The following is a 17,275-nucleotide window of genomic DNA, read 5'->3' on the forward strand; positions in this document are numbered from 1 at the left end:
TAGGCAAGGTGCCACAGACACAAGGACCACACTGGGATTGGTCCCAGGTGTAAAGGACTCCGAAGCTTTAATTCTATTTTACCATAGTCAAGGCCTTTTGTTTATGTCCCTGGAACTTATCAAGATGGGTGACACACAGATGCCCCATAAACATTTATGGAATAAATGCATGCATGGAAACAAAACACTTTACCTCCCCAATAATAGAAAATAAATGAATAATTTCAATGTCAAATGAAACTCATTGATAATTCTTGAGTTGTGCCATTAATTTTGGGTTCCTTATCCTTTCTTGTCTATAGATCACATACTCAGCCACAATGGGAATTTGCCTTGACTTATCCTCTGCTTGCTGCAACTCTGCTAGCAGGATAAATCCTGGTATCACCAGGATGGCAAGAATTTTCCATTAAAATGAATATTCACCCATAGTAAATGGGCAAATCAAAGTAAAATACATCTATTTTAGTACAGAACTAAGAAAGACAGGCAAAGCTTACTTCACTCTGTCACCAACTTTCTAAGTAGCCACAAAATATTATATAGATAGAAAGCCTTTACTCCAAGGAGCTCAAGGTCTATCATAACCAGTGAATGTTGGTAGAACCTTTACCCTTTTCAAGGTCAGAGAGGGGAAGGAAGGAAAATAATAAAGGCCAGGAAAGATTAAGAAAGTGTTAGAAGGTGTACATAGCGACCCAGTGGACTAGGTCTTTGACCAGTGGAGTAATTCTAGATACTAGGTTCCAAGTCAGACAAGTTGCATGTATTTCTTTCTTTCTTTTTTTTTTTTTTTTTTGAGGCGGAGTCTCGCTCTGTCGCCCAGACTGGAGTGCAGTGGCCGGATCTCGGCTCACTGCAAGCTCCGCCTCCCGGGTTCACGCCATTCTCCTGCCTCAGCCTCCTGAGTAGCTGGGACTACAGGCGCCGGCCACCTCGCCTGGCTAGTTTTTTGTATTTTTTAGTAGAGATGGGGTTTCACCGTGTTAGCCAGGATGGTCTTGATCTCCTGACCTCGTGATCCGCCCGTCTCGGCCTCCCAAAGTGCTGGGATTACAGGCTTGAGCCACCGCGCCCGGCCGCATGTATTTCTTTATTTGGCATTCACAGACATCCTACAAGGGGGTCCCTTTTCTACAAACAGGGAAACAGACTTGAAGATGGTAGGTGACCTGTCTGAGATCACACATCTAGAAAGTGGCAGATTTGGGATACAAACACAGCTCCATATGATTCTAAAAGTCTTTCATTTTTCACTATGTTATATTAATTTAAATCAAACATAATTTTTCCAAGGCATTCTCACCATTATCTTAGTATCACATAGGAGAAAATGTCTTTTTGTAACTTTCAAAGACCAAACCTGATTTCCTTTAGTTTATGTGAATCACTGGGTTTCCACAGGAGCCTGTGGTCAGCCTTTTGTTCAGGGGCACCTCCAACTTAATAGCTAATTTGGTGTATTGCTTATCACAAAGTAATTATTTATGTTTTGTTATTCCCAAGGAGTCTGTGAATTCATAGATTTGAGACAACCTGTTTGTTTACCTTCTCATTCCCAGCACCACTTGGTAGAGGCTCCATAAAACATCGATATATGAATTAATGAGCTAGTCCTTTATACATGTTTTAAAATTATATAGATTTGGATAGTGGTATTTTGTTGGACAAATCCATTTTCATAAATGTGATTATAACATATATAACATACAATACATTTTAAAGAGGATGTTGGTCTTGTCCACCACCACTGTAAAGACATTCTATTGCCTATGGACTCGTGGGAATAGATAGATAGTAACACTGTACTTCACTGGTTTATAATCAATCTTGAATCCCTGATTGAACAGATCTATTGCCATTCTCCACTTTGGGAATAAATATGTGTGTGTGTGCATGTGTGTATACTACAAATGTGTATAAAGCACCTCAAAGTGGCTATGAGGATACAGTGGCCAATAATCAGCATATGTAAAATATAAGAGCTGTAGGCTGGGTGCAGTGGCTTGCGCCTATAATCCCAGCACTTTGGGAGGCCAAGGTGGGAGGATTACTTGAGGTCAGGAGTTTGAGACCAATCTGGCCAATGTGATGAAATCCCATCTCTACTAAAAATACAAAAATTAGCTGGGTATGGTGGTGGGTGCCTGTAATCCCAGCTACTCAGGAGGCTGAGCTAGGAGAATCACCTGAATCCAGGAGGTGAAGGTTGCAGTGAACTGAGACTGCACCTCTGCACTCCAGCCTTGATGACAGAATGAGACTCCATCTCAAAACAAACAAACAAATAAATACAAATAAAATAAAACATAAGAGCTATAGAGTTAGGAGCATATAATTGTTAAACAGAGAAAGCTTGCTGAAGAAATTAGATCCAGTGATGCCTTGAAGAGAGCATAAAGTTGGGACAGACAATGGGGAAGAAAGCATCACAGCGGAGGAAACAAAGTGAAGAAACATGAAGAAGTGGTGTAGGACATGTGTTTAGGAGAAAGGATGAAACAGTCTGGGGAATTAGGGGGCTTATACTCCAGGGGATTATTAGAATTTGTCGGAGGGCCTTTATAGTTACTTGAAATAGGATTTCCTCCTGTGAGCAATAGGGGATCATAAAAATCTTTTGAGCTGTGGAAAGTTGCTTGACAGCACGGTTCTAGAAATACAGATAGGGAAATGCTTCACAAGATGGCCTGTGTGTTGTAGGAATTTGTGAAGAGTGCTGGGGGTGCACAGAGGTGAGGAAGAATGCTGTCTTGAAAAGCCACTAGGTTAAAGTAAGTTGTATACATGGAGCAATAAAGGCACAAAGAGTGAAGGTGATGGAAATGGAAACGGAGCTGGAAGGACGTAAAGAAGAAAAAATGGTACATGATCACCAAGCGTTTGCTGTGTAGGAAAAGCCACTGAAGACCTGATGATCACTTATCTCCAAGAAAGGAGCAGTTCATGAAAAAATCAAGATAGAGTCGGACTTTAAAAATCTAATTTAGCATCCTGGGATCACAACAATCAAGGAATCTAGCCTCTTATGACTAGACCCAAGTGCTCAGACCCTGGTGTTATACATTCCCAGGTAATCAAAGGATTGGTTATACTGCCAATAGTCTTGTTATAGAGGGAAAGAAAAATTGTAGTTTCAAAATCAACAGGGTAAAAAATTCACTTATAATCTTTATCTCAACGGAACATAAATTCAAAGCACCACAATCCCCACTTTCCTGCCTAATAGATGTTTCTTGGTTCCTGGATTTTTCAAACCACTGGGAAATCATTTTCAGTGACCTTAATTAGTACCGAAAGAGTGAGAGATGAAAGGGTAGCAAAGAACAGAAGAGGTCTGGAAGAGAAAGGTGCTCTGAGAGGTGAGTTTCAGCTTGTACAACATGCAAGCTCTAATGTAACCAGGCCTCTGGAAACTTTTACTCAACTCCACACTTTATCCTGACAGCATTTCTAAAACCACTAGAAATGCAGCATGTCTCCTCTGCTGTTGGCCTACTTTTGACAACAGTAAAAAAAAAAAAAAAAAAAAAAAAGAAAAAACAAAACAAAACATGTTTTACATGTGGATCAGGAAAAGTAGCCACGTCAACATTTTTTTTTTTTTTAACCTCTGGGCATTTTTCCTGGCTTCAAACATTCTCCTTGTTGTGTTCCTTAAAATGACTTAAACTGATTCTCTCGGACAGGTTTGGGAGAGGAACGCAGAAACCCAGGCCACTTCTTGAAACACTTGAGTACCCAGGAAATTAAAGAAAGCACAAAAGAACACACTCTTCTCAAGGTGGCATGGTTTTAGGAACCCAGAATTGAGAGACGAGTTCATTCTTTTCAAGGTCAGACCTTCAATAAAGATGTAAAACCCCTGTGCGTCACGCTGCTGCTGCCCTGAGTGATGAGTGCAGCAGAGCAAGGTGGCGGCGGGCTGGGGCTGCAGCAGCTGAGCGCCTGTGCTCCCAGGCCCCCACTGCAGAACTGTGGGCACGCAGCCCTTGAACAGAGAGAGCCTGGAATGCAGCGGGCTCCAGAGAATGGAAAGGAAGCGTAAAACCGCTGAATGCTTCCTGCACCTCCTCTCCTTTCTCCTTTCGACAGAAAGCAGAATACAGCTTTGTAAATAAAAAAACTCTTCATCCTGGTTCAAATGCTGGACATTCCCCAAACTGCTAAGGCTTTGCAGAGAAAAGGACAGCCTTTAAAAATAGCCCCCCAGGAGAGGATAGATGGAAGCTGTGCCCTACTCGGTGTTGGCCATTTGCCAGTCCATGGGAATGTTGTTCCCAGGCACTGCCTTCCCCGCTTGGTATTTAAGGAGAAAGGGAGGAAGGCATCGGGAACAGCAGTGTGTTCACACGGATTCTATGGGAGACGGAAAGGTGGCAAAGGCCAAAAAAAAAAAAAAAAAAAAAAAAAAGTCATTTAAAGATACATTAATAATCCTCCAAATATCTCATGTTACAAATGAACAGCAGTAACCCCGAAAAGTTGTGTTTGGATAGAACCAGTTTAGTTTCTGATGGGCTGGGGAACTAGAAGAGGAAACTATCTTTTAAGCAATTAGTCCCTGAGCCTTTAAACATTTCTGTCATTGTTAATTTCTCTATCAATGATGCAATCCTATGGTATTCAGAAAATCCCTGTAGACCTATAAAAATATGAGACATGCATCTCTCATTTAATTATCTTTGAGGATGAGATAGGAATGTAAATTAACACCTGAATTCCTTGCTGATAATATATGACAGTGATTGTTGCCATGTCTTAGGTACGCAAAGGAAAACACTCTGCAGGAACAATAGTTTCCTTAAAAAAAAAGTTTCCACCATATTTTGTAATTTTGATTTTTCTTATTTTTGTTTTACTTTTTGTTAGTTACTAAGTAGGGAAGATTAACTAATGAGTGGCAAATCAAAAAAAGGGTGTGAGGGAGAAAAACAACCTTAGATGTCATTCAATTCAGGGCCTCACTAAATTATTAGCTTACTGTACATGTCATTAACATTATAATTACTTAGTTTCTATTTAAACAGCCATTCCACTTAATTATCCTCATCTTAAAGCAAAAAGATGTTTTTAAATATTTTGATCCATAAGCCTTTCCTGAAAACATTTTATTTTACCTATTTTATATTCTCTAATTCCCCTAAAATAAGTCAATTCAGAAATGTCTTCGTTTCTTTTATTGATCGTAAGTTGTTCTATGTTCCTACCCCTGTTCCTGATAGTTCTTATCTTTGCCCTCTCCCAGTGCCGCCTTGCAATATATTTGAAAAGTCAGGGTGACTCCTATTCCCAGCAAATATTCATCAATATGGTTGAAAGCCTCTCGAAAATGGGTCAGCCCGGATAATTCGATTATCAAATTTTTCTCAACAGAGGAGGTGAGGCAAGCACAGGCAGCCAGAATCAAAACCGGATAATTCTATTATCAAATTTTTCTCAACAGGGGAGGTGAGGCAAGCACAGGCAGCCAGAATCAAAACCAAGGTGACGGGAACACAGCACAGGGATTTGCGAGGGCTCTGTTTTGAGGGGTCAGAACGTGGTTGCTTGATTTGGGTGTAGGAAGGGCCCAAGATCACTCTGGTCCCTCCTCTGAGGACGGTCAGCCCAGCTTGCTTAGGACCCTGTCAGTCAAGGTGATCCCCATAGGATCACTATTCTTTAAGCCCCACCTACCCCACCTATTCACAGACAATAATACACAGATTTAAATGAACTTCAGAAAATAAGTATAGACACACACAAATCACTCTTGTACAGTCCTAAGCTCTTGGTTTCCAAACTCCCATTTTATCTGAGCATAAACAGACCTTAAAACCTAAGAGAATATGAATATTATTTGTATTTATAAAAAGGACATGATCATATCATCTACCTACCTTTCCGAAAACTAAAACACCGTTTGATTCTTCTGTACGTAGTTTTAGGGATGAAAGGAGTTGAGGCTAAGGCACCAGCGGGGCACCCCCCAGAATTCCGGTCTTCAGGCATCATACAGGCCCGAAGTTCTGAACCCGGTTTTGGCTTCCTTTAAAACCTGCCTCTGAGCGAAACCCCACAGTCACTCCTCATGCTTGTTTATTTGTTATTTTTGAAGTGCTGATTCCTAAAACTTGAAGGTTTTGATCATCCAGGTCCTGGCTTAGGGATAAATTACCACCTCTCATTTATTCCTTTTTAGCAAAAATACTTCCTTTTCTCTTGCCTAATCCAGGGAGTTTTTAAGGGTTTTTTTTTTTTTTTTTTTAAGTTTCTGCAGACATTCCAAAATGTCACAGGAAAAGAACTGCAGCAAGCAAGCTACCATTCTCATTCAAACAGCAGGAATTGGTTTTTGTATTTTTTTGTTTTTATTAAGAACTGTCTTCTCAGCTGGACTGAGATTCCTCTGGAAAGGTCAGCAAATAGCCCTGTGCAAGAGGAAAGAGGAACAATGACAAAAAGGCCCCTGAGGAAAATTTCAGGACTGTCCTTGCTGGCTCCTTTCATCTGAGCAAGAGGGGAGGAAAATAATGGCACCTTCTCCAGAAAGCATTTCAGTGCATGATAGATTTCTTTCAAAGGACTCCCCTGCTCCTTTTATAGCACCCCTCATCCTTTGATGCTCTCTGCAGGCTTCTCCCCTTTCCTTTCTGTCTTCAAACTCCTGAGGGAATCACCACGTCAGAACAGTCGAGTGCCCATTCCAAGAGGCTCCTTGGATCTGCAGGGGGAGGCAGCTTTGCAGGGAGCGTCTCCTCCCCCTCCTCCTGCTCCGTCTCCCCTTTTCTCAATGAGAGCTGGGAGGGAGCTGGCAGGGCTGCGGTGGCTCCTCACCAAGGCTGTGTGGCTGTGGCTGCTTCCAGTGCCCGCCGGTCACATGCAGCAGGTGCAGTCACAACAGGATGAGGGGAGGAGGGAGAATGCCACGCTGCGGTGTGAACCCCTTTCTTTTTCTTTTGACTTTGTGTTGACTTCCCAGCTCTTGTCTTGTGTAACACTTTTACAGCTGGCTGGCTCAGCCCCTCCAGAAATCACAGGGCACCAAACCAACCCCCAGGGGGTAAACTTTTTGCCCCTTCATACCTGCATTTATTCTCTTCCCATACAAGTTTTACTTTTTTTTTCCAAATCATTTGTAAGTGAATTCATTTGTGAGCACTGATTTAACATGCATACCCTGAAAACGTATTTATGCATGTGTATGTGTATGTCCCTAAAACAGAAAAGTATTTAAAGTCCAGTGGCAAAGAGTCTGTGGGTAAAGCTGCAAACACATCAACACGTATTTGTGTGGGTGTATTTACACACACATATATATTTCTCCAGGCATAGTTTGCAAACCAATTGTGTTTTCAACATTCGTCCATGCTCTTGCACATACCTTCTGCACCCCAGCCCCCATGTCCACCAAGCCTCTCAGTCCTACTCACTGAACAATTTACTTGCTGGGTTAATCATTCATCCACCTGGCTGTTCCATGAACTGATTTGGATGTTAGTGCCTTAACCCCAGCTGACCCCCAAGGCCACTGTGTTCCTTCCCAGACATTCGGCAGAAGCTTTACAAGACCATGAGGAGTGTTAAAAAGGTTCTTCCATTAAAAACATCATTACTCTGACTAGCATGACCATGTAGGTAATCTTTTGTCATTGAAAGGATTATTATTATTTAGTTCTGCCCTGTTGTTCAAATGGTATTTTACCTTCTGTGTCACAGCACACTGCTAAGAAAATAAAGAATCACAAAGTGTAATTCAGCACCACCAAGAGAAACAGTGCTGCCCTTCAAGCACTTCAGCCAACAGAAAAATCCGCTGACCTGAGCACTGATCTACAAAGAACTCCTGTAATCACAGGATTTTGGAGCTGGGAAGTGAAAGCATTTTTTTCTTCTAATTTTCTTATTTCACAAGTGAGTAAAACCAAAGGTAAGGGAAGTAAAACTACGCATTCAAGATTGTGCACTTGGTCTGTGGCTAAGCAAGAACACGTTACCTCTTAATTAACCTCTGTCTGCCTACATGCCAATTGTTCATCGTAAGGATTATTAACAAATAGTATTCTTATTGCCTTGCTGGGTCTCTGAATCAACTCTTTTCATTAGGAGGCAGAAATATACGGGAAAGATCTGATTTTAGTAGTAGCTAACAATCAGAGCTAACAATCAGTAGCTAAGCAATCAGAGCTACAAGAACTATTGGGCTGGGCGCGATGGCTCACACCTGTAATCCCAGCACTCTGGGAGGCTGAGGCGGGTGCGTCACCTAAGGTCAGGAGGTTGAGACCAGCCTGGTCAACATGGTGAAACCCCATCGCCACTAAAAATACAAAAAAATTAGCTGGGTGTGGTGGCAGGCGACTGTAATATCAGCTACTGGGGAGGCTGAGGCAGGAAAATCACTGGAACCAGGGAGGCAGAGGTTGCAGTGAACTGAGATTGTGCCATTGCACTCCAGCATGGGCAACAGAAGGAGACTTCGTCTCAAAAAAAAAAAAGAAAAAAAAAATCACTATTAATGAATTATCACTCTCCTCAGATCTCAGATTCTGGACTAGACACTTTCATAAAAATTGCCTCAAAAACAATTGAACAGAAACCCAATATAAAAATAAACAAGGAAGGAAGGGAGGTAAGAAGGGAAGGAGGAGGAAAGAAGGAAGGAAGGAAGGAAAGAAGGAAGGAGGGAGGGAGGGAGGAAAGGAAGGAAGGAAAAAGGAAGGAAGGAAGGAAGAAAGGCAGGCAGGCATATCCAAATTGCCAATATTAGCTACTCTTGCACTTCGGGTCAGTTATTAGGTAAAACAAAGTTTTCTTGAACACAAGCACTGTGATACTGTGACAGTCGATCTGATCACTGAGATGGCTACTAATGGGCAGCAGGTAGTGTGTGCAGCGTGAATGTACTGAACAATTGGACGATTCACATCCTGGGAAGGACAGCATGAGATTGCATCATGCTACTAAAAACAACGTGCGACTTAAATCTTATGAATTGTTTATTTCTGGAATTTTCCATTTAATATTTTCAGACTGCAGTTGACCAGTGGCAACTGAAACCATGGATAAAGGGGAACTCCTTACTGCATAACTATGAGGAATCCTCTGCTAAGGTACTGGAGTGGGGATTCAGCTGGTGTTTTCAAGTATTTTACATAGTGACTTGCTAGCCATTTTGGGTTATGAATAAGGTAACCATATGTGTTGTCATCCAAACTTGAACACCGTGGGAGTGAAAGGTAGCAAGATCAGTAATTAGCCTGGGACAAAAGTTGTAAACCGCTCTTACTAAGGAAATTGGAATGAATGGTCATCCTGGTTAGGAACCTTCCCTTTCCCTAACAGAAGATACTGTTAAAACATAGACACTTGGCGGGGGCGGAGCAAGATGGCCGAATAGGAGCAGCTCCAGTCTCCAACTCCCAGCGCGAGCGACACAGAAGACCGGTGATTTCTGCATTTTCAACTGAGGTACTGGGTTCATCTCACTGGGGAGTGCCGGACGATCGGTGCTGGTCAGCTGCTGCAGCCCGACCAGCGAGAGCTGAAGCAGGGCAAGGCATTGCCTCACCTGGGAAGCGCAAGGGGGAAGGGAGTCCCTTTTCCTAGCCAGGGGAACTGAGACACACAACACCTGGAAAATCGGGTAACTCCCACCCCAATACTGCGCTTTAAGCAAACAGGCACACCAGGAGATCATATCCCACACCTGGCCGGGAGGGTCCCACACCCACGGAGCCTCCCTCATTGCTAGCACAGCAGTCTGTGATCTACCGGCAAGGCAGCAGCGAGGCTGGGGGAGGGGCGCCCGCCATTGCTGAGGCTTAAGTAGGTAAACAAAGCTGCTGGGAAGCTCGAACTGGGTGGAGCTCACAGCAGCTCAAGGAAACCTGCCTGTCTCTGTAGACTCCACCTCTGGGGACAGGGCACAGTAAACTAAACAAACGCAGCAGACACTTCTGCAGACGCAAATGACTCTGTCTGACAGCTTTGAAGAGAGCAGTGGATCTCCCAACACGGAGGTTGAGATCTGAGAAGGGACAGACTCCCTGCTCAAGTGGGTCCCTGACCCCTGAGTAGCCTAACTGGGAGACATTCCCCACTAGGGGCAGTCTGACACCCCACACCTCACAGAGAGGAGTACACCCCTGAGAGGAAGCTTCCAAAGCAAGAATCAGACAGGTACACTCGCTGTTCAGAAATATTCTATCTTCTGCAGCCTCTGCTGCTGATACCCAGGCAAACAGGGTCTGGAGTGGACCTCAAGCAATCTCCAACAGACCTACAGCTGAGGGTCCTGACTGTTAGAAGGAAAACTATCAAACAGGAAGGACACCTACACCAAAACCCCATCAGTACATCACCATCATCAAAGACCAGAGGCAGACAAAACCACAAAGATGGGGAAAAAGCAGGGCAGAAAAGCTGGAAATTCCAAAAATAAGAGCGCATCTCCCCCGGCAAAGGAGCGCAGCTCATCGCCAGCAACGGATCAAAGCTGGACGGAGAATGACTTTGACGAGATGAGAGAAGAAGGCTTCAGTCCATCCAATTTCTCAGAGCTAAAGGAGGAATTACGTACCCAGCGCAAAGAAACTAAAAATCTTGAAAAAAAAGTGGAAGAATTGATGGCTAGAGTAATTAATGCAGAGAAGGTCCTAAACGAAATGAAAGAGATGAAAACCATGACACGAGAAATACATGACAAATGCACAAGCTTCAGTAACCGACTCGATCAACTGGAAGAAAGAGTATCAGCGATTGAGGATCAAATGAATGAAATGAAACGAGAAGAGAAACCAAAAAAAAAAAAGAAGAAAAAGAAATGAACAAAGCCTGCAAGCAGTATGGGATTATGTAAAAAGACCAAATCTACGTCTGATTGGGGTGCCTGAAAGTGAGGGGGAAAATGGAACCAAGTTGGAAAACACTCTTCAGGATATCATCCAGGAGAACTTCCCCAACCTAGTAGGGCAGGCCAACATTCAAATCCAGGAAATACAGAGAACGCCACAAAGATACTCCTCGAGAAGAGCAACTCCAAGACACATAATTGCCAGATTCACCAAAGTTGAAATGAAGGAAAAAATCTTAAGGGCAGCCAGAGAGAAAGGTCGGGTTACCCACAAAGGGAAGCCCATCAGACTAACAGTAGATCTCTCAGCAGAAGCTCTACAAGCCAGAAGAGAGTGGGGGCCAATATTCAACATTCTTCAAGAAAAGAATTTTAAACCCAGAATTTCATATCCAGCCAAACTAAGTTTCATAAGTGAAGGAGAAATAAAATCCTTTACAGATAAGCAAATGCTTAGAGATTTTGTCACCACTAGGCCTGCCTTACAAGAGACCCTGAAGGAAGCACTAAACATGGAAAGGAACAACCGGTACCAGCCATTGCAAAAACATGCCAAAATGTAAAGACCATCGAGGCTAGGAAGAAACTGCATCAACTAAGGAGCAAAATAACCAGTTAATATCATAATGGCAGGATCAAGTTCACACATAACAATCTTAACCTTAAATGTAAATGGACTAAATGCTCCAATTAAAAGACACAGACTGGCAAACTGGATAAAGAGTCAAGACCCATCAGTCTGCTGTATTCAGGAGACCCATCTCACATGCAGAGACATACATAGGCTCAAAATAAAGGGATGGAGGAAGATTTACCAAGCAAATGGAGAACAAAAAAAAAGCAGGGGTTGCAATACTAGTCTCTGATAAAACAGACTTTAAACCATCAAAGATCAAAAGAGACAAAGAAGGCCATTACATAATGGTAAAGGGATCAATTCAACAGGAAGAGCTAACTATCCTAAATATATATGCACCCAATACAGGAGCACCCAGATTCATAAAGCAAGTCCTTAGAGACTTACAAAGAGACTTAGACTCCCATACAGTAATAATGGGAGACTTCAACACTCCACTGTCAACATTAGACAGATCAACGAGACAGAAAGTTAACAAGGATATCCAGGAATTGAACTCATCTCTGCAGCAAGCAGACCTAATAGACATCTATAGAACTCTCCACCCCAAATCAACAGAATATACATTCTTCTCAGCACCACATCGTACTTACTCCAAAATCGACCATGTAATTGGAAGTAAAGCACTCCTCAGCAAATGTACAAGAACAGAAATTATAACAAACTGTCTCTCAGACCACAGTGCAATCAAACTAGAACTCAGGACTAAGAAACTCAATCAAAACCGCTCAACTACATGGAAACTGAACAACCTGCTCCTGAATGACTACTGGGTACATAACGAAATGAAGGCAGAAATAAAGATGTTCTTTGAAACCAATGAGAACAAAGATACAACATACCAGAATCTCTGGGACACATTTAAAGCAGTGTGTAGAGGGAAATTTATAGCACTAAATGCCCACAAGAGAAAGCAGGAAAGATCTAAAATTGACACTCTAACATCGCAATTAAAAGAACTAGAGAAGCAAGAGCAAACACATTCGAAAGCTAGCAGAAGGCAAGAAATAACTAAGATCAGAGCAGAACTGAAGGAGATAGAGACACAAAAAAACCCTCCAAAAAATCAATGAATCCAGGAGTTGGTTTTTTGAAAAGATCAACAAAATTGACAGACCACTAGCAAGACTAATAAAGAAGAAAAGAGAGAAGAATCAAATCGACGCAATTAAAAATGATAAAGGGGATATCACCACCGACCCCACAGAAATACAAACTACCATCAGAGAATACTATAAACACCTCTACGCAAATAAACTGGAAAATCTAGAAGAAATGGATAATTTCCTGGACACTTACACTCTTCCAAGACTAAACCAGGAAGAAGTTGAATCCCTGAATAGACCAATAGCAGGCTCTGAAATTGAGGCAACAATTAATAGCCTACCAACCAAAAAAAGTCCAGGACCAGATGGATTCACAGCTGAATTCTACCAGAGGTACAAGGAGGAGTTGGTACCATTCCTTCTGAAACTATTCCAATCAACAGAAAAAGAGGGAATCCTCCCTAACTCATTTTATGAGGCCAACATCATCCTGATACCAAAGCCTGGCAGAGACACAACAAAAAAAGAGAATTTTAGACCAATATCCCTGATGAACATCGATGCAAAAATCCTCAATAAAATACTGGCAAACCGGATTCAGCAACACATCAAAAAGCTTATCCACCATGATCAAGTGGGCTTCATCCCTGGGATGCAAGGCTGGTTCAACATTGGCAAATCAATAAACATAATCCAGCATATAAACAGAACCAAAGACAAGAACCACATGATTATCTCAATAGATGCAGAAAAGGCTTTTGACAAAATTCAACAGCCCTTCATGCTAAAAACGCTCAATAAATTCGGTATTGATGGAACGTACCTCAAAATAATAAGAGCTATTTATGACAAACCCACAGCCAATATCATACTGAATGGGCAAAAACTGGAAAAATTCCCTTTGAAAACTGGCACAAGACAGGGATGCCCTCTCTCACCACTCCTATTCAACATAGTGTTGGAAGTTCTGGCTAGGGCAGTGAGGCAAGAGAAAGAAATCAAGGGTATTCAGTTAGGAAAAGAAGAAGTCAAATTGTCCCTGTTTGAAGATGACATGATTGTATATTTAGAAAACCCCATTGTCTCAGCCCAAAATCTCCTTAAGCTGATAAGCAACTTCAGCAAAGTCTCAGGATACAAAATTAATGTGCAAAAATCACAAGCATTCTTATACACCAGTAACAGACAAACAGAGAGCCAAATCAGGAATGAACTTCCATTCACAATTGCTTCAAAGAGAATCAAATACCTAGGAATCCAACTTACAAGGGATGTAAAGGACCTCTTCAAGGAGAACTACAAACCACTGCTCAGTGAAATAAAAGAGGACATAAACAAATGGAAGAACATACCATGCTCATGGATAGGAAGAATCAATATCGTGAAAATGGCCATACTGCCCAAGGTAATTTATAGATTCAATGCCATCCCCATCAAGCTACCAATGAGTTTCTTCACAGAATTGGAAAAAACTGCTTTAAAGTTCATATGGAACCAAAAAAGAGCCCGCATCTCCAAGACAATCCTAAGTCAAAAGAACAAAGCTGGAGGCATCACGCTACCTGACTTCAAACTATACTACAAGGCTACAGTAACCAAAACAGCATGGTACTGGTACCAAAACAGAGATATAGACCAATGGAACAGAACAGAGTCCTCAGAAATAATACCACACATCTACAGCCATTTGATCTTTGACAAACCTGAGAGAAACAAGAAATGGGGAAAGGATTCCCTATTTAATAAATGGTGCTGGGAAAATTGGCTAGCCATAAGTAGAAAGCTGAAACTGGATCCTTTCCTTACTCCTTATACGAAAATTAATTCAAGATGGATTAGAGACTTAAATGTTAGACCTAATACCATAAAAATCCTAGAGGAAAACCTAGGTAGTACCATTCAGGTCATAGGCATGGGCAAAGACTTCATGTCTAAAACACCAAAAGCAATGGCAGCAAAAGCCAAAATTGACAAATGGGATCTCATTAAACTAAAGAGCTTCTGCACAGCAAAAGAAACTACCATCAGAGTGAACAGGCAACCTACAGAATGGGAGAACATTTTTGCAATCTACTCATCTGACAAAGGGCTAATATCCAGAACCTACAAAGAACTGAAACAAATTTACAAGAAAAAAACAAACAACCCCATCAAAAAGTGGGCAAAGGATATGAACAGACATTTCTCAAAAGAAGACATTCATACAGCCAACAGACACATGAAAAAATGTTCATCATCACTGGCCATCAGAGAAATGCAAATCAAAACCACAATGAGATACCATCTCACACCAGTTAGAATGGCGATCATTAAAAAGTCAGGAAACAACAGGTGCTGGAGAGGATGTGGAGAAATAGGAACACTTTTACACTGTTGGTGGGATTGTAAACTAGTTCAACCATTATGGAAAACAGTATGGTGATTCCTCAAGGATCTAGAACTAGATGTACCATATGACCCAGCCATCCCATTACTGGGTATATACCCAAAGGATTATAAATTATGCCGCTATAAAGACACATACACACGTATGTTTATTGCAGCACTATTCACAATAGCAAAGACTTGGAATCAACCCAAATGTCCATCAGTGACAGACTGGATTAAGAAAATGTGGCACATATACACCATGGAATACTATGCAGCCATAAAAAAGGATGAGTTTGAGTCCTTTGTAGGGACTTGGATGCAGCTGGAATCCATCATTCTTAGCAAACTATCACAAGAACAGAAAACCAAACACCGCATGTTCTCACTCATAGGTGGGAACTGAACAATGAGATCACTCGGACTCAGGAAGGGGAACATCACACACCGGGGCCTATCATGGGGAGGGGGGAGGGGGGAGGGATTGCATTGGGAGTTATACCTGATGTAAATGACGAGTTGATGGGTGCAGCACAGCAACATGGCACAAGTATACATATGTAACAAACCTGCACGTTATGCACATGTACCCTACAACTTAAAGTATAATAATAATAAATAAATTTTTTAAAAAAAGAAATTATTACAAGTGCAACTTTTTTTAAATAAAAATGCTGTATTAGCATGCAGAAAAAAAAAAAACATAGACACTTTACAAACACGTGCCATTAATCATGTTTTCAATGAATCTTTACTATTTTAACTTTAACTTACCAACTTTTAAAACTAAACTTCTGAAGTTATTTTAAAATATAAAATGGTCAGTCAGTCAAAGAAACATCTGATATGTTTAGAGATAAAAAAATCACTGTCTCAATTCAGGGTGCTGACAATATACACAAGAATGGAAAATAAATATGAGGATGGTAATTGTTTATAAAGTGTAAATTTGACCTAATACAATTTATTTTTAACTATATCACCGTATAAAAATTAGGCATTATGTTCTTGGAAATATACTGTGGTTGTAGATAAATAATTTTGTGCTTTTTTTTGGTCCATTTGCTCATTTTCATTAGATAAGTTTTCTGTTTATATGATTCTATTTTCTATTTTTTGGCATACCAAGATCACATCTTTAATCTTTTCTTCCTTTGTTTAATTCTATTCATAGCATCTTTTTAGCTCATTCTTGACATGGTGCATTCTCAATCCGATGTTAACTCAAACCTTTTAAAAACTTACTTTCAAATTTACAAACACTTAACTGATCTGAAGCATGTTTTTACTCGAATAATCATCAGATTATTATCAAAAGTTGTGGCATTCTTCTTTGATACTATTGAGCATTTGGGGGCTGGGATATCTTCCAGAACCACTAGTCATAAATTTCTCACTTCATGTCTAGCTGTTCTTAACTAATCTAGTTTCACAGTGTGAGTCCCATAACTGTGTATTGTTGGTAACATGGGAAAATGCAAAACTAAAAAAAAACCACTAAAAATTTTTTTTTATCATTTAACATATTCACAGAAGAAGGTTCGTCATTAATGATACATGATCTAAATTAAACCTGCAGGATTTTTGTCTAAAAATAATGTTGAACAATTTACAATTTATTTTAACATTCACCCCCTTGAATACAGGAGCTAATAGTAGCATTCGCTGGGGGAAAGGGATGAACAGGTTTGGTCTACCTTTCTATTTTTCCATGATTTTAAAGTACACTCACCTCCTCCAAAAGGTCCCCATATGACTCGGCGGATGGACTTCACCCAGTCTTCCATATCATTCTGGGTGCTTGCCATGAGGAGGTAGCTCTCATGATTTGCTGTCATCCGATCTCGATCGCCTCCTGTGAAAACACAGTAACACATGCAGCTGAGGTTGCATCCAGAGATTCCTCATCATCAGCCTACAGAGGAACCCCTGAAACAAAGACTGTGCCTAAGACAGCCCGTACTAAGTTCTACCCAATGAATTGAAATATTTACCATGGTTTCTGAGTGGAAAGAAAAATTTTAAAAAGGAGAGACTCTTATGTTTTCAGGAGAAAGCTGGAGAACAAATGTCATTTTCTAAACAAAGCCTGGGTTTTTTTTGTCCTAGCAACAACCCATAGGTCTGCATCAGTTCATAATCCAATCTATTCACTCAAAGCTGCTGAACAGGGAGAAATAGCAAAAACAAAATGAAAGACAGAGAAGACGGAAAAGTGGTCCACAGAGCTTGGCCTTTCATTTGAAGCAAGCATGAAACAGTCTGAGCTCTGCATAGTGCACACACACAGAGGCCACCAGGACATCGTGATTGGATATGGAAGTTACAGGAAAGAGTAAAGAGCCACATGCAACAACTTTGACCCAGAGGTTCTTCTTTATGCCTCTG

The 17,275-nt window shown here is 41.2% G+C and overlaps 1 protein-coding gene across 9 annotated transcripts in view; it reads right to left on the reverse strand.

Annotated features, from left to right (window-relative positions):
• The window catches only part of ARHGAP24 (Rho GTPase activating protein 24), a 532,908-nt gene that overhangs the window by 72,537 nt on the left and 443,096 nt on the right, over positions 1-17,275 (reverse strand). For 8 of the 9 annotated variants that reach the window (XM_050790447.1, XM_050790445.1, XM_050790446.1 and 5 more), the window contains one exon: positions 16,620-16,742. In XM_050790447.1, coding sequence (XP_050646404.1) covers positions 16,620-16,742 — 123 coding nt within the window. Of the gene's footprint in view, positions 1-5,882; positions 7,557-16,619; positions 16,743-17,275 lie in introns of those variants that run through there. The other variant, XM_050790450.1, reaches the window with a different exon arrangement.

Source organism: Macaca thibetana, chromosome 5 (genome assembly GCF_024542745.1).
Source record: "Macaca thibetana thibetana isolate TM-01 chromosome 5, ASM2454274v1, whole genome shotgun sequence".
Classification (NCBI taxonomy): domain Eukaryota; kingdom Metazoa; phylum Chordata; class Mammalia; order Primates; family Cercopithecidae; genus Macaca; species Macaca thibetana.